The 18,543-nt window shown below is 41.5% G+C and overlaps 1 protein-coding gene and 1 pseudogene across 3 annotated transcripts in view; both read left to right on the forward strand.

Annotated features, from left to right (window-relative positions):
- Positions 1 to 18,543, forward strand: part of CDKAL1 (CDK5 regulatory subunit associated protein 1 like 1) — a 947,145-nt gene that overhangs the window by 520,854 nt on the left and 407,748 nt on the right. For all 3 annotated transcript variants that reach the window (XM_040353783.1, XM_040353784.1, XM_040353785.1), the window contains exon 10: positions 4,464 to 4,630. In XM_040353783.1, the coding sequence (XP_040209717.1) occupies positions 4,464 to 4,630 (167 nt within the window). The remainder of the gene's footprint in view (positions 1 to 4,463; positions 4,631 to 18,543) is intronic.
- Positions 5,023 to 7,239, forward strand: LOC120940756 (annotated as a pseudogene).

The following is an 18,543-nucleotide window of genomic DNA, read 5'->3' on the forward strand; positions in this document are numbered from 1 at the left end:
TGCTGGAAGATGAAGGGGGACATTCCAATCATGTAACCAATGTGATTGACCTTCACACCGGTCACATGATCAGAAAGCTCCAGATTGCAAGTATGTATCGGTAGCTTTCCTGTACCCACCAGTTACTGTGCCAAAGATGCAGAAAATAATTAAGATGCAGAAAATAATTAAAATTATCAAAACACAGCGCTAATGAAATAGTGCACACACCACTATACAAATTAAGGGGGATATGTGTCTGGTAAGTGATGTCGATATGTGCAAACAAATAGTACAAGTAAATATATATAACTAATGATAAAAAAATATATAAATTGCATACAAAAAAAATGCATCACACTAAGGTGCATAAGTGCATAAACATGCATTATAAATAATAGTGGTTAACCGTCGAATCCTTAAAAATTACACGCAAGTCCATATAAAAGTATTTTAAGATGTGGATAAAAAAAGAATGAACAATTGCACAGTGCTTTAGTGCAAGTAATCAGTAGCAGCAATCCAAGGGTGATATATAATACAATTCATACAACAACACACGGCCCAGTGAGTGATCCACAAGTCATGCCAAGGTGTAGTCACACAGGTGCTCCCCCATGGCAATGGACCCTCAGCTTATAGTGTACGGCCTTGCAACTAAGCTTGGTCTGTGCACGCTTATGAACCACACATGGGTTCTAATGGATAAACCTGGGTTCCTGGTTCCTTGGCAGGCAGCTCCAGATCATAGAATATATAAGAAAAAAACCTGGATGGTGCAAGTAACGTTTTAACAATATTATATTATTATATGTTCTATTATAACAATAAGATCCCTTGCCGGGGTACTCGCATATTGCAGGTGTGACAGTGCACCATTCTATAACAGACTTGTAGCGAGTTGTACTGATCGGAATATGGTAAACGGTCCTCTCAGCCTCACACAGACTTTCCTGACATCCTGTCACCTCCCCTACACGTGACAATACTGGGGGTGTCGTATCATCTTCAGGGTGAATTTTTTTTTTAATCATTATATATATTAACTTGTACTATTTGGTTGCACATATCTACATCACTTACTGGACACACATCCCCGTTTGTATAGTTTCATTAGCGCTGTGTTTTGTTCATTTTATTTAGTCTTTGGCACGATTTATGAGACATGGTTCATGCTAGCAGCTTTATTTCTATACTTTAGCTCAGGGGTCAGGAACCTATGGCTTGTGAGACAGATGTGGCTCTTTTGATGGCTGCATCTGGCTCTCGCCTCTCAATCCGCGGATCGCTTGATGTGTCGATCTGCAGATTAAGCCCATAGGAAAGGCCGCGGCTTCGGCCTAGATCCGGAGCAGCAGCCATCTCCCCCCCCCCCCCCCCCCCCTGCGGCGGCCTATGTGAGTGGTGCTGACGTCATCACCCGCCTCAACTGCTCGTGGATCTGCCTGCTTGTGTCGTGGTAAGCAAACAGACAATCGTATATACATTGGGGGAGATGTGGATATTACAGTGGGGGGGAGATGTGGATATTATAGTTTTAAACATATTGTATGGCTCTCACAGAATTACATTTTAAAATATGTGACGTTCATGGCTCTCTCAGCCAAAAAGGTTCCTGGCCCCTGCCTTAGCTATGACTAAGCATCTATCCATGATGTGAAACATGTTGGCTTTTTTGTCCCCTATGTCCACTTTTTACCATTGATTGCAGTGTTGCATGATTTTTTGGATGTTATAAACACTTTGGATTTTATCCTTTGTTTATTTTGTTTCAATAAATCGCCTATCAGAGTGTGGCAGTCCAGGAACATTGATTTTTTTCCACGGATCAGCGTGGAGTCTGCACCTGTCAGTACTACAGGGGGGGAGCACAGCATAGGTCGCAGGACTTGGAGTGGTACTCTATTCCATTGTTGACCCCTGCCTTAGCTAATAGGAGTGGTGGCTCGCAGGATTGTTGTATTTTTTTTTTATGCAGAAAATAATTGCCTAAATCAAATAACACAAGTGCTTATTTGACCTTTGTTGCCTTTTTATATTGGCTTTTGAAAAACAACAAATGCAATAATATAGAAATAGATAAAAAAGTTAGCGCAGCATACACATTTTGGTAGTAAATTAGTACATTTTGTATGAAGATGTACACATCAAACCAAACAAATTGACAAACTATGCTGCACATGGGAACAGAAGGATTTCCCCTAAATGGTGCATAGTTGGAGCCATGCATTATCAATTGGGGTTGCTAATTGCTGCACTGTTATGGTTAATCGGAGCTTCAAATAATCATTTGCATTATTTTTCCATCTTTTCTGACCCATCCAAAAACGGTAGCATGCTTCTTTTTTTTTTTTTTTTTTTTTTCTCAATCTCTGGGTTTGTTTTTTGTTTGTTCTGTGTATTTGTACTGCATTTCCAGTATTTATTTGTATGTATCAGTAATTTTTCTTATGTTAATGATACATAAAATCAGTGACCTCGAAGGAACTCAATCTGATGTCTCTACCATAATCATACACACGTAGACTTTGGGATTGTTGTATGATTTTTCTTGATAATTTGGCGCAACAACCTGATGTATGCCTAGCCTAAGAAACATTTGCATATGTTGTATGATTGTTTTGAACTGTTGGATGAACAACAATATTCTCATGTCTTGGTACTTAATACTTTCAACGAGAGACCCAAGATCTCTTGTTGATGATTGTCTGAGAGAAAATGCTTAGGGCTACTTTCCATTTGCAAAGCCAAACACTGGCACGCTGACTTCTATTTAACACTACAACAGCAAAGGGTATGCTGTGCTGGTTACAGACATTGTGTTCGTAAACAAGGCTAGACAGGTATGGATATTCCATCAATCTTCTAAAGGCCTTTATCATTTGTGTTGCTACTGAGCATTTATATGGAAAGTTTAGAAACTGAATTGTTTTTAGTTATTTTTATTTTTTCTGCAGTGTTTTCACACCAGAAACTAATTTAAATACTTTTCTGTTTTATGGAGGGATTTTCTTTTTCACTGGATAATCTTTAAAAACTGGGTACTTGAGATCCAAGTAGTACTGATTCACAAAAGTTTTAAAACTTTTGTAAATCAGTACTGCTTGGACCTTGAAGAAGGGGACACACCCCGAAAGCTCGCCAATGGAAAATTATATGTTGGTGCAAATAAAAAAAAGTATCACGGACAGTACTCAATTTTCTCTAAAAACAGGGTGCATTTCAGGATTGGTATTTATTTTAGGTAACAGGTGAAACCTTTTCCAGTTCAGTGAAAAGTTGTACACACATTTTCAATTCTGATAGTTTAGCCATTTAGAAGTTATTACATTTATCATTGCTATCTGTCAGTTTGAGGGGACACAATGCATACAGAGAGCATAGTGAAGGTATGAGTGTACAATGTACCCACATAGGTGCCCCGTTTATGAAACTGAACAGCAGTGATCCCTGCTGATCCCAGCTCATAACAGTTTATGAAATAAAGATAGATGATCTGTGGAGAACATGTTGTCCGCCAATTATCTCCGCGCCCAGAAAAGTGGTCATTGTCTGACACAAAAATGGACAGTTTATGAAGGTGTAATCTGTGTCAGAATTCACCCTCCCAGATTCACCAGCTCAGAAGTGGAGAATTGGGGAATGAATAGAGAATCCCAGAGGAACTGAGTGGGAAGAAGGAAGATTATTGACTTCCTCCTTCCTCGATCAGACACCCCCCCCCCCCCCAAGACTGTAACTATGTCCCCCTATCATATTTATGTGTGTATGTATATATGTATATATATGTATGTGTGTGTGTGTGTGTATATATATATATATATGTATATATATATATATATATATATATATATATATATATATATTCCCTATAAGTACTTTTTTAGGAACTTTTATCTTGAAACAAAATGCTGTACATTACTTTAGCAACATGGTAGCCTTTTTTGTCAAGAAACTCATCCCTTGGTAACCCGTTAACTCTACCTGCCAGAACTTGAGGCATATTTGTTTTAATGTATGACTATATCACACTCTCAATTGTATTTGTTTTAATACTGTGTTTGTGAACATTTGCCTGCTTGTATGTTTGTACACATTGCATTCTGCTGTTTCAAATACTCTGAGACTGCTGGTTAGGTCTGTCCTTTTGTATTACATAATGACCAGCAAATTCAGTGTGTGCAGTTGGATAGGCTTTTTTTTTTAATGCCATATGCTGTTCCTGAGCTGTAAATGTAAATCTCCACCTGGAACACAGTAATCATTTACTGTATTGTTCCAGCACTAGAGAGATCATAAAATGAACGTAATAACCCATTGCTGCCCAGGGGATATGCCTTCTTTTAGCCCCCTTCATTACAATGCAAAGTCCAGAGTGGCTGCATAATAGTCCTGTGGAAACCCAGAATTAAAAGGGAACAGCTGTATGATAAATTGAAATGTAAAAAAATAAATAAAAATGATTTATCTTCTTCTGTTCACAGAGGGTGTTTGTGAGATTTGGCTGACCAGTGAGGACACAGGAGCCTATGGTAGAGACATTGGCACAGACCTCCCAACACTCCTATGGAAACTGGTTGAAGTTATTCCTGAGGGCGCGATGCTAAGGCTTGGCATGACCAACCCCCCCTATATTTTAGAACATCTTGAGGTAAGGACATGCTCTAGATGTACTTTCATGGATGTCAGTAAAATTAATAATGGTGACATAAAATCACATGGTGTGGATTACATGATTTTAGTTTGTTGTGCAGCATAATATATTCTGATATGTTGAGATTTAAATTCATACAGGCTCACATGTGGTTAAACCTTATACATGCACAACAATTCGCTCTCTATACCGCTGTCTTTCACTTGTCATGTGAGAGAAGTAACAGTGGAGTGCTAAAATCAGTGTTTAATGTTTTTAACACTTAGTATTTATTTTTTTATTTAAAAATAAATAAATTGTGATCTTGTTTTTTAAGGATAACTGACTAAGCAAAGTACATTACAATGTATTGGGAATAGTGAATATAAAAAAAAAAGCAGAGATGTCATCATGCAGTGAGTGTGATGCACGTGCTGAGATCCCTCCCCACCCTGCTGCTGCGGCTCACTACTCAGCCCCGATCCCTCTGCCAAAAAAGCCGGCTCTCCTCTCCGTGCCTCCTCATCGCCCTACATCCCAAACACCCCACACACTCACCCGGCATGGAGGAGCAGCTCGTCCCGCTCAGACTGGCCGTCAAGGAGTAAGGTGAACTCGTCAAAGTTAAAAGAAGAGAAAGTTCCTCAGGTGGATGTGGACAGAGCCTTGGCAGAGCTGAAAGCCAGAAAAATGACTTTGGAAGCGAAGGAGCTGTCCCTTCAGTCCCAGGATGATATCGTGGACAGGGCCAAGATGGAGGACACCCTCAAAAGGCGCTTCTTTTACGACCAGGCTTTTGCCATTTATGGAGCGGTCAGCGGATTGTATGACTTTGTGCCTGTTGGATGTGCGCTAAAAAATATCATCCAGAAATGGAGACAGCACTTCATACAGGAGGAGCAGATCCTGGAGATCGATTGCACCATGCTGACCCCAGAGTCTGTTCTCAAGACATCTGGGCATGTTGACAAGTTTGCCGATTTTATGGTGAAAGATGTCAAGAACGGTGAATGTTTCCGGGCCGACCATCTTCTAAAAGCTCATCTCCAGAAACTCATGTCTGACCAAAAGTGCACCACAGAAAAGAAAGCAGAAATGGAGAGCGTGTTGACACAGATGGACAATTACGGACAACAAGAACTGGCAGACCTCTTTGTCAAGTACAATGTAAAGTCCCCCATTACCTTAAATGACCTCACCCCTCCAGTGTCTTTCAATCTGATGTTCCAGACATCCATCGGACCCGGGGGCAACATGACAGGGTATCTCCGACCAGAAACTGCACAAGGAATCTTCCTCAACTTCAAACGGCTGTTGGAATTTAATCAGGGAAAACTGCCATTTGCCGCTGCTCAGATTGGGAACTCTTTTAGAAATTGGATTTCTCCCCGGTCAGGACTCATCAGGGTTCGAGAATTCACTATGGCAGAAATCGAGCACTTTGTGGACCCCAATGAGAAGGTTTACCCCAAATTTGAGGCCGTGGCAGACTTAAACATCCTGTTGTATTCCTCCAAAGCGCAGCTCAGTGTGAAGTCGGCACATAAGATGAGGCTGGTAGACGCTGTGGAGCAGGGTGTGATCAATAACTCACTCTTGGGATACTTCATAGGAAGAATCTACTTATACCTCATTAAAGTCGGCATGTCAGCGGAGAAGCTGCGGTTCCGGCAGCACATGGAAAATGAAATGGCACATTATGCCTGCTACTGCTGGGATGCCGAGACCAAAACCTCTTATGGATGGATAGAGATCGTTGGCTGTGCGGACCGCTCATGTTACGATCTTACCTGCCATGCCAGAGCTACAAAGGTGGTGCTTGCTGCTGAAAAGCCTCTTAAAGAACCCAAAACCGTTAACGTTGTCCAGTTTGATGCCAATAAGGGAGCAATCGGCAAAGCGTACAAGAAAGACGCCAAGCTGGTGATGGAGTATCTTGCGATTTGTGATGAATGCTTCATCACGGAGAAGGAGAAGCTACTACAGGAAAAAGGGGAATTCACTATAGAGACAGAAGGAAAGACTTTTGTGCTGACAAAGGATATGGTCAGTGTGAAGAGGTTTCAGAAAACGAGGAAATCGTGCCAAATGTGATTGAGCCTTCATTTGGTTTGGGGAGAATCATGTACACCGTTTTTGAGCACACATTCCAAGTCAGACAAGGAGACGAGCAAAGGACGTACTTCAGCTTTCCAGCCGTTGTAGCGCCATACAAGTGTTCAGTACTCCCGCTGAGCCAGAATCCGGAATTCTTTCCTTTTGTGAAGGAACTATCTGAAGCTTTAACCAAGAACCGCGTGTCGCACAAAGTGGACGACTCCTCCGGATCCATCGGCCGCCGCTACGCCCGGACAGATGAGATCGGTGTAGCCTTCGGTATCACAATAGACTTTGATATAGTGAATCGCACGCCAAACACCGCAACACTTAGAGACTGGGACTCAATGCGGCAGATCTGAGCCGAGATATTAGAACTCCCTGGGATCATCTGGGATTTAGCGAACGGTTGTCTGACCTGGGCGGATGTGGAGAACAAATATCCAGTGTTCGAGGGACAGGAGACCAGCAAGAAGGACTCGACAGAGGAGTAGACGCTGTGTACTAGGGCCACTTTTTACCGCCAATATTAATATTCATTGTTTTATCCGTTTGACATGTAAGGGAATCAAGCATTGTACAGTGCTTACAGTGATACTGCCTAATTATTAATTCCAAATTCTGCCATTAAACTCGTCATGATGATAAAAAAAAAAAAACACTGTATACTAGAAGCTAAAAGAAATAAACTAATAATCTTATCTTGCACTATATAGTTTTAGCTGGTAAGTACTACAGTATGTTCCAGGTCTGGTTAGGGCTTATGCGTATGGTATTCTATTAACCTTGGGATTTTCTGAGTTTTCCTTCAGTTAGGTCTCTTGAGCACATAGTCCATTGTTTATTGACATCTCTGTCCAATAATGATATTTAAAGCCTTTCTTCTAAAAAAATGAAATGTTACCTGCTACAAATACTGTAGCTGCTGACTTTTAATAAAACACTCAACTGTCCATGGGTCCAGCACCAAGCGACCCTTTGTAATTGGTTCCACAGCCCAGAGAAGAATTTCCGGTGGATAGTTTTGATCACCAGAAATGGGAGCAGGTACCCTTTTATGGTGAAGTTCTGCTTTTAAATACTGCAGAGGGACATTCATTGCTTTTAGCTAGGTTGGAATTGTTTTGTGCTAGGGGGATGGGGGGCTGTCACGTTTACTGCCAGTATCAATATCCATTAGAATTATTTTATCGGGAATTCACATTGTCAAGGATAGGCATGGCAATTCACTGATAGTCAAAACTTGGATCAATTGCCATTGTGAATAATAATAATAAAAAGTTGGTGAAAAACTGTGATTAAGAACATTTGGTGCAAAAGTAATGCTGTAAAAACATACTGTGTATGACTGGTGTCGTTTTTTTTTTTTTTTTTTTTCTCTCTTGAGATGATTATCTATAAATAATATTGTTGGTTTAACTTTTTGTTTTTGCCTCTCTTAAGCAAAAGATCAAAAGCTGAGTACAGTAGTTAAAAAAAAAAAAAAAAAAAAATCAACCTTGCAGTGGATGCTTTGGTTATGCTTTCACATTGGTAATCAAAGCTCCAGATCCTCCCTACTTCTGCTCCACAAGATCTCAAGATGGAGGGCATTCTGGTGATTGAAAGAAATAAGCCCTGTCGGGCATGGCACGTGGGCATACTCCGACCCATGGCACACTATCAATGGGCCCTGCTTGATCATCTGGATATTCTTTTCCAAATGGCAGTACAATTTCTCTACACTGTCTTGATGTGGTATGTGCTGTTGTCTTGTGACTACACCCTTAATCAGATTCCTTTTTTGTTCCAGAGAGTTCTCACAGGGGCTCCCACCTTCCCTGTCAACCATTTTCAGATGGATTGAACTAATCATCATTTGACCCTATATTATGAAAGATGGGTTCTTCCCCTTCCTTTTTAAGGTACACGCTACCAAATGAGTTGGTGCCTTTGTAAAACATTTGTTAGTGCCTTTGTTCGAACATAAGTTCTACCAGGTAGATGTTCAGGTCTTTTCTGATGCCATTTTTCAGGCACTTTTTAGTTGTGGGTGGTTTTCTTTTCTCAAAGGTATGTGTAACAGTAACCCACTAATACAGTATGTTTCAACATAAATACAGTAGATTATGTTCTGTTAAACACCTCTTGGCCTACTGCTACATACAGTGCCTTGCAAAAGTATTCACCGCCTTGGCATGTTTTGTTGACTCACAACCTGGAATTAACATGGGTTGTTTGAGGATTTGCATCATTTAATTTACAGAACATGCCTTCAACTTTGAAGATGTTTTTTTTTTATTTTTATTTTTTATTATTGTGAAGCGAACAAATAGGACAAAATAACAGAAAATGTCAATGTGCATAACTATTCACCCCCCTAAAGTCAATACTTTGTTAGAGCCAGCTTTTGCGGCTATCACAGCTCCAAGTCACTTTGGATAAGTCTTTATGAGCTTGCCACATCTTACCACTGGGATTTTTGCCCATTCCTCCTTACAGAACTGCTTCATCTCCTTCAAGTTGGATGGCTTGCGCTTGTGAACAGCAATCTTTAAGTCTGATCACATATTTTATATTGGATTGAGGTCTGGGCTTTGACCAGGCCATTCCAACACATTTAAATGTTTCCCCTTCAACCACTCAAGTGTTGATTTATCAGTGTGTTTGGGGTCATTGTCCTGCTGGAAGGTGAGCCTCTATTCTAGCCTCAAATCACACACTGAGTGGTACAAATTTTTCTTAAGAATATCCCTGTATTTAACACCATCCATCTTTCCCACAACTCTGACCAGTTTCCCAGTCCTGACTGCTGAAAAACATCCCCACAGCATGATGCTGCCACCACCCCGTTTCACTCCCTGTTTCACTGTGGGGATGGTGTTCTTTGGGTGATGTGATGTGTTGGGTTTGTACCAGACAGTGTTTTCTTTGATGGGCAAAAAGTTTAATTTTAGTCTCATCAGACCAGACCACCTTCCTCCATACATGTTGGGAGTCTTCCCCTTGCCTTTTTGCAAACACAAAATGTGCTATTTTGTTTTTTGCTGAAAGTAATGGCTTTTTTTCTGGCCACTCTGCCATAAAGCCCAACTCTATGGAGTTTACGTCTTATTATGTACAGATACTCCAGTCTCTGCTGTGGAGAAGGTGAAGTTTAAGTTTTTTGGTTTTGCTCAATATATGTCTAAGTGCCCCTGTTTTGCGGGATCCCCTGGTGCTATCTATCTGCCATTCAGGCACTTTTTCATACTGTGCTTATTGGAGTAGCAGGTCCTGGCTGCCTGGTGCTAGGGGGCACTGTGGTGGGGCATACCTTAGTGCAGAGAATACCGGGAGCACCTCTTGTGGGGTTTGTCAACCATAGCAGATCTGATGCTGGGGGGGGGGGAGGGGGCTAGGGTTGACAATGCTGCCATGAAGCACACAGTTTCTCAACTCCAGCTACAACAGGAGTATTTGGAGAACAGAGAAGGACGCCAGAACCTAAGGATTCGAGGGGTACCTGTTAGTGATAAGGAGCTGCGTCCACATCTTTTGGGCCCATTTGTCACTCTAGCTCCCCACATCTCGGACATTGATTGGCACCTTGACAGGGCTCACAGGTCTCTGGCCCCTAAGCCTCCCCCGGCTCCAACCCAGAGACATTGTCTGCTTCCATTATTATAAAAGCAAGGGAGCCCTCACTTTTGCAACTCACAGTAAATCTTGCATTGAATTTAAACAAGCCAGGATTCAAATTTTCCGCAATCTCTCTCCTATCACTTTGGTGAAAAGACGCAGCTTCCGCCCTGTTACCACCCACCTGCAAAATCACCAAGTGCCCTATCACTGGGGATTCTATTTTTGCCTATCTGCCTCTAAAGATGGGGTCCAACTTTCACTGAGACCCCTTTATGAAAGTGAGGCCTTCATTCGCAACCTGGGTCTCCCACCCATCCCTGAAGAGGATCTTCAGCTTCTTGTTCTGAACCCCAAGCCGCTCATGACCCCAGCCAAGATCTAGACCCCAGTTCAACGGTGATCGCAAAAGGCCTTCTCTACCCCTCAACGTGCTAAACCCTCCAGATTTCTGACCTGAAGAGTCTCTTCCTTCAAGAATCTCCTTTTTTTTTCTACCATGGCCAGATGTTTAATCTGGCTGTGCCAGTGGCCCATGGAAATGGCTAGCTCCATATTCGAGAATGACACTTCCTTAAATCTTGTGTTTTTTTTTTTTTTTTAAAGTAATTGCTACCCTTGATAATCTTGTAGTTGCTTACTTATCCTTTGATATACCGCTTGCCCTCCACTAATGATGGTGAAGTGATGACTGTTTACTTAGAAGAGACGGGAACCCACCGTCGGATCAAGCAAGCTGCCATGCCCCTCAACAAGTTCCCAGGCTATTGCCTGGATTCCATGAAGTTGTTACTTTTTTTTTTTTTTTTTTATCTTCACATACTTAATTTTTTTTCTTTTTTTGTTATCTTTTTGTACTTTACGTTATTGGTCTTCTTTTTTTTTTTTTTTTTTTTTTTTTACCTTACTCTGGTTATTAGTGCTATTTTTTTGGCACCATTTCAACTTGCATGCTTATGTTTCGATGTATTTTGCACCATGGTTATTTAGCTTTTTGTTTAACATTTATACTATACTAGCTGTATACACATTTGATTTGTTATGGCTCTTAAGATATACTCCTGTAATTTAAAGGGCCTGAATTTCATCGGGAAGAGATGGCAGGCTTTGAAGGAATTTAGGTCCTCCAATGCAGTTGTGATTATGGTTCAGGAGACCCACTTTAGGACCTGGTGGGGTCCTTTAAATTTGCTTCTAAACACTTTCTCACGGCCTATATGGCTTCCGACCCATCTGGAAAGTTTGGTGTGGCAATTCTCATTAAAAGTTCCTGCCTGATACGTGTCCTTTTTTTCCTACCTAGATCCCCATGGTTGTTTTTTTTACTCCCTGAAATGTAGTCGCCTGAACACTCAACTCACTCTGGCTAATATATATGCCCCAAATGTGGGACAGATTAATTTTCTTACGAAAGTCTTTGAGAAGCTACAATCATTCTTTCAAACTTTTATGATCATAGGAGGAGGAGATTTCAATGTGTGCATGTCCCCGACCATGGATAGGCAGGCCCCATTTCAGGACACCTCACAAATCGCTACCCAGAAACTGTCTGCCTCTTTTCGTTAACTGAATAGATCCCATAACCTCTGACACATGGAGAGCGAAACATCCTACTCAGAAATGTTACATATTTTACTCCCCCCCTCACAAGCTATATTCTAGATTGGACCACTTTTTTGTAACGGCCCCCCTTCCATATATTGTTTCCTCTGAGATTAATCATATCACTTGGTTGGATCATACAACCATTGAACTTGACATTGTATTGACTGTTTCAACCCCCAACACTTGTCAGTGAGTCCCTGATCAAAGACCCAATGATGCAAACCCAATTGCAACAAAAATTGTCTCTATTGTTTCAACTGAATGATGGATCGGTTGCGGAAATTTCCACCCTGTGGTAAGCCCATAAGGCTTTTTTCAGGGGTAAGTGCATATCTGCAGGTTCTCGTCTTAAACAAGATTTCACAAAATTGAAAGCTGACCTCTTCGCTCAATTAAGAGCCACAGAGGTGCACCTACTTTAATCCCCCACGGTGGAACAGCAGAGTTGTTGCCTCAATCCGTAACCAAATCAAATCGTTTGACATAAATAGGATATCCAAATCTATGTTATGGGCCAAACAAAAGTTTTACAAATTTGCTAACAAACCACATGGGATGTTGTTAACAGACTGAAACCATGTCCCCTCCTTTTGATACCTGACCATCTGATACAGCCAGATGGTACTCCTACGTAATGCCCTAAGACTATGACCCATGTATATGGAGATTTCTACAAGAAATTGTATAATTGCTTAAGCTCTGATACCCCAATTCTCCCAGACTAATTTAATGATTTTATGTCCTCTTTGAACTTACCCAAGTTGTCCATTGTACAAAATTCTACACTCAACGCCCCTTGTCACTGTTGAGATGGTGGTGGTGATTAAAGCCTTGTCAGCTCATAAATCCCTGGGTCCGGATGGGCTCCCCTATGTATATTACAAAACTGTCTCCCCAATTTCTCCCCCACCTACAGTCTTTGTATTTCTCCTTGCTCAAAGGTTCCATCCCACGTTCACAGTTTCTACACACATACTTAACTGTCATCCATAAACCAGTTAAGGATCCCTCACTGCCAGATAGTTACCGCCCTATTGCATTATTGAATTTGGATTACAAAATTTTTAATAAAATATTGGCCAACACTCTCCCCACTACTGACGACATTGATTCACAAAGACCAAGTGGGGTTCGTCCCAACGAGACATGCGGGTGACAATACGAGACAGACTATAGACCTGATAGACCTTTTGACTAAAACTTAACAACCTGCCATTGTTTTAAGCTTGGATGCGCAAAAAGCTTTTGACCGCCTAAACTTGGCCGTTCATGTTCTCTAGATAAGGATTCACAGGTTTTGTTTTTTTGTACAGGCCTTGCAGGCTCTATACTCTAACCCTTCATCTCAGGTCCAGTTGTCTTCGTATTTGTCTCAGTGGTTCACCCTCAGTAATGGCACCAGGCAGGGGTGTCCCTTGTCACCCCTGTTGTTTATCCTGAGTCTGGAACCTCTGGCATTGGCCTTTGGCCATTAGGTCCCACCCAGACATACGGGGGGTCCCACTGTGACAACAGCACTTTAAGCTATCACTTTTCCCTGCCAATATTTTGTTGACTCTCACCCACACCTCTTTACATTACACTCTCTCCACATTTTAAGTTTTATCTGGGTTTTAAATTAACCAGTCAAAAACTGAGGCCCTACCCATTAATAACTCACCTGCTCTGCTTAAAGCGGATCTCCACTCTAAAGTGGAGTCCCGCTGATCGGAACCCTCCCCCCCTCCGGTGTCACATTTGACACCTTTCAGGGGGGAGGGGGGTGCAGATACCTGTCTACAGACAGGTATCTGCACCCACTTCCGGCCCTACGATACGGGCAAAGGACGGGTTTTTTCCTTACCTTCCGTCCGTCCCCCGTTGTATGCTGGGAACACTCGGCTCCCAGCACACAGCGGGAGCCAATCGGCGGGCGCAGCGCGACTCGCGCATGCGCCGTAGGGAACCGGGCAGTGAAGCCGGAGCGCTTCACTTCCTGGTTCCCTCACCGTGGATGGAGGGGGGAGCAGCAGGGTGACGAGCGATCGCTCGTCATCTGCTGCGATCACCGCTGGACTCCAGGACAGGTAAGTGTCCTTATATTAAAAGTCAGCAGCTGCAGTATTTGTAGCTGCTGGCTTTTAATACATGTTTTTAGTGGCACATCCGCTTTAAGTGTCTTCAAGACACCTTTAAATATTGTTGGTGCTCTTCTACACTGAAGTACTTAGGCGTCTATATCACACCCTCATTCTGTACACTCTATCAAGCCAACTTTCCTCCTATGTTCACAGAAATAAATTGTCTCTTAAATCTTTGGACTTCTCTCCCGATTTTCTCTCCTTGGTAGAATTAACGTCCTTAAGATGTCAATACTTCCTAAATTATTGTATCTTTTTGAAACACTCCATAGAAAATAGAAGGGGACTGGCTGCGCCAGATATCATTAAATATTTCTATGCCTCCCACCTCCAAGTATTAACTTCCTGGATCTCTAGAAAAGCACCAAGTAGATGGCCGAGATTGAAATGGGGATTACTGTTCCGGCGCATCCGTGTTATATGCTATGGCCTTCCTAAACTAAATGCATACCTCAACTGAGATCCCCCTGCTTGGCACAGATGCTTTTCACCCTTGCTTTTTGGAGGAGATGTGTAGATCTGTTCTCCCTCTCCTCCAGATGCTCTCCACTCCTGAATTTTCTTTTCTACCCGGACATACCTAGTGGAATGTCCTATGCGAGGATGTTTCCATGGACTCAGGTGGGAATCTTTCAATTGTGACACCTTGTACACCCAGTCACACATAAACTCTGGTCTTTCCCAGATTTACAAGCGAAACATGAACTTTCTGCCTCCCTCCTGTATTCCTATATACAATTTTTTAAACATTTTTTTACTTTCTAAATCCCCCTCTCGCACCAATTTTGAAATTCTATGTGCCAATGGTCACTATGAATCCAAACAGATTTCATCCATATATAAAATTTTGCACGAAGCCCCACCTCTAACAGAACTCAGACATAGAAAAAATGGTCTCGTATACTACAACGCCCAATATCAATATTAGATTGGGGGACAATATGGGAATCTATGTCAAAAATCTCACGCTGTGTAGTGAAGAGGGAAACTGCGTTTAAGATCTTGTTATTTTGGTACAGGACCCCAGATTTGTTACATGCCCGTAATCTCACTACCTCCAATATCTGCTGGAGATGTCATGAATCTGTGGGCTCCCATTTTTATATCTTTTGAGAATGCCCTCTCATTGGCCCTTTTTGCACTAAAATTCAGGAGCTTCTACAAAAGTTATTATCTATACCCATACCTTTTGAATCCTATACATCTTCTTTTACACCTACCTCTCCCGTGAATATCTAAAGCATCACAGAAACGTATGTCTTTCATCCTTTTGTCCGCAAAGAGAGCCATCCCCAGCCACCTCTCCTCCCTCATTCCATTCCATCACTTAATCTCAATAATGGCTGATGTGCATAGGATGGAAAACCTTGACCGCTAAGATTAAAGACACATTACCCTTTTTTTTTTATAAAATTTGGAAATTATGGTATGATTCAGAGTTTACACTTGAATCTCAAAACCTTCATAACACCTGATCCTCCTGGTGCCACCTTCTACTTATGTTATGCTTTTTTTTAATCAGAGCTATATATTTTCTACCTGTTATGTTTGCCATAGGATAAGGTTACTCTGCTTGGTTGAGCCATTGTTGGAAAATGCTTTTATTTGAATATATTTGTATCCATGTAAGTTCCACACAAGTGTATTTGCACTGCTCTGTGCTTTCAAAAGTTGAAATGGCTTCTCTTTTGTATTGTACGATGTTCACAAACTGTTTTAAATAAACAAAAAATAAAAAGTAAAAAAAGACCCTTACTGTACTGGTGGACAATTTGCCTGGTGTACAAGCCCCTGGAGCTGGAGCATAACCCACTAGTCTAAAAAATGACTCTCTTGTGGTATATTTTTAAAAGTAAGTAAAAAAATCCATTATTTACAATCTCCGTTTTGTATTATTGTATATTATGGGTCCATACATACAGCTGCAATGTGCTCAATAATCTTGGGCTGTGTTCGGCTTTGTAAAATCAAAGTAGAAATGTATTCCTCTGTAGTCAGTATTTCTGCATACTTTACACATGTAAGCACATGTACAGTGTACATGCTGTGATTGAAAACTGAGCTAGAGAAACAATAATTGTATGTGAATTTTTTTATGAAACGACTAAACCATTTTAAAGTAAAGCACTTTACAGAACATTACATGCATTTTTACACAGTATTCGCAATACCATGCATAGATATCAGTATTTTTATTATGCCCATGTGCATGAGCTCTACTGCTAAAATGTAATTATTATTCCACAACTTTATTTAAATGCATTTTTATAATCAGGGTCTGAATTTTATACAATAAAGATTTATGGAATAGTTAAAAAAAATGCTGTCATGAAATAATACATGCAAATGTTGTGTTAATTTTGTGTTTGGACATGTAAGATTATGTAATTCAGCAAGATTGAACTGTTATTAACATAAGTGGCACTACATAAATAGTTTGGCAATGGAAAGGTCGCAGGAGCTGCTCAGTAATTAACCTAGAGATTGGAAGCTATGTAAGCGATTTTCCTACTATTGTGCTTGACCTTCTAGGGGTTAATCTCCCACGTACAGAGCTCAGTTGTGGATTTTCCCTGTAGAGACAGCCCATCCTGAAAGGTCACCATGGAAAGTAGTAAAGTTATGTGGGGACACACAGTCCTGTGAATGTGTCACACCTAAACGCATTTAACCAGTGCTTGTCTTGGAACATAACCAGTTTCCATATAATCATGTGTCTTGCACATACTCATCTTTCACCTTCCATAGCTGTAATAAGTGACATCCTGGCAGCAGAGCAGGAACTGATAACATAGTCATCTAACATCATCACTGCCCAAATGTGAAACTGTGTACTAATGAAGTCCCTACTATTCCAGACAGTTCTGATCACTTTTTTGTTCTAATTTATATGCCATCTTCTAAATAATACTGACTAGAAAAAGTGTGCTTGTTTGTAGAATGTGCTGAATAAGAGAGGGTCCTTAGTGCAGTGAAGGTGTGTTGCAGCAGGAGGAGGATGGGGTTCAGCTGTGGTGGTAAGAGCATGGAGGGTACCATGTAGGCACAGTGGTGGGGAATGTTTTTAGGTATGGTGGCGAGGCACAGTGGTAATAGAAGGGTGGTGGTTGCAAGCACGGTGATGAGTGGTGCCTCTGCAAGGAGCTATCAGCTGTAACTCCCAGCCAGCAGAGGTCAGGCAAAGGTGGGGTGAATGGTGATGTGAGCTACCTTTCTGGTGGTTACAGTTCCTATATTTTATATCAACTGCAGCAAAAGTTGGGGGTAGGGAAGTGGTGTAAGCTGATGGGGCCAGACATTGGAAGAATGTCCTATTGACACGCTCACATACTTGAGACGATTCTGGATGTGTATGGCTGTTGCAGATGCTGCTGGCCTACATTTAAACACTGATGCTATGGTGCACAAGTAGTATAACATATTAATACCTTGCTGTCTCTACTTACCATGTGCCAGGTATTGGCTCCATTCTGGCTCATCACAAAGACTCTCTACTACCCCAAGAGCAGACCCAGTATTTGACAGTGATGCTGATCTCCTGCTTATATCTTCTCCAATGTTTCTAATGGGTTCACTCACTTTGGCGCTGTCAGTGTCCGGAGCCGTCATGATGTCACTTCTTTCTTCTTTCTTCTTTCTTCTTTCTTCTTTCTTCTTCCTTCTTCTTCCCATTTATTTCCTTAGCCCTTTCTTCCTTCTTCTTTCTTCTTCTTTCTTCTTCTTTCTTCTTCTTTCTTCTTCTTTCTTCTTTCTTCCTTCTTCCTTCTTCTTCCTTCTTCCTTCTTCTTCCTTCTTCCTTCTTCTTCTTTCTTTCTTCTTTCTTCTTTCTTGTTTCTTCTTTCTTGTTTCTTCTTTCTTGTTTCTTCTTTCTTCTTTCTTCTTTCTTCTTCCTTCTTCTTCCCATTTATTTCCTTAGCCCTTTTAGTTTTTACAGAATTGTCTTTTTTAAAGTGTCCAGAATTAGCCTCTAATGGTTAACTAAAAGTTTGCAGGGGTGGATACAGCTCCAAAATCCAGCCCCTCCTTAACTCCCTCCTTCTGGAGGACATGTGGGTTTGTTTGAAGAGGTGCACACCCCAGCTGCTGTCTAGAACAAGCACATTCTTTGCATACCTCTGTTTCCATGAAAGCATGTCCCCAGCTAAACCTGGAAGCAGAAACATTGGGGTACAAGCAATGAAGTCCTCACCTTTCCCTAGCTGTTTTCTGCAAGCTCTCCTATGCGAGACTCCAACACCTCTCCCCTGGGCTTTAATATTCCCTCCTGTGACCTCTGAATCCCCCCCCCACTTCCCCTCACTCATTTAAAGTTCATGTCAGCCTCTCTTCCAGCAGATGGGGGGGGGGGATAGTAACTGAACATTTCTCATGTTCAGATATGAACACAGGTAATATCTCTACACATAGCACTGTGTTATATCAGAAGAGGAGTCATGATAAGGAGCATAGTGACATGTGCCCTGTGTCCTTTGAAATTAACACAGTGCTATGTAGAGAGAATACCTGTGT

The sequence above is a fragment of the Rana temporaria genome, chromosome 5 (assembly GCF_905171775.1).
Source record: "Rana temporaria chromosome 5, aRanTem1.1, whole genome shotgun sequence".
Taxonomy (NCBI): Eukaryota; Metazoa; Chordata; class Amphibia; order Anura; family Ranidae; genus Rana; species Rana temporaria.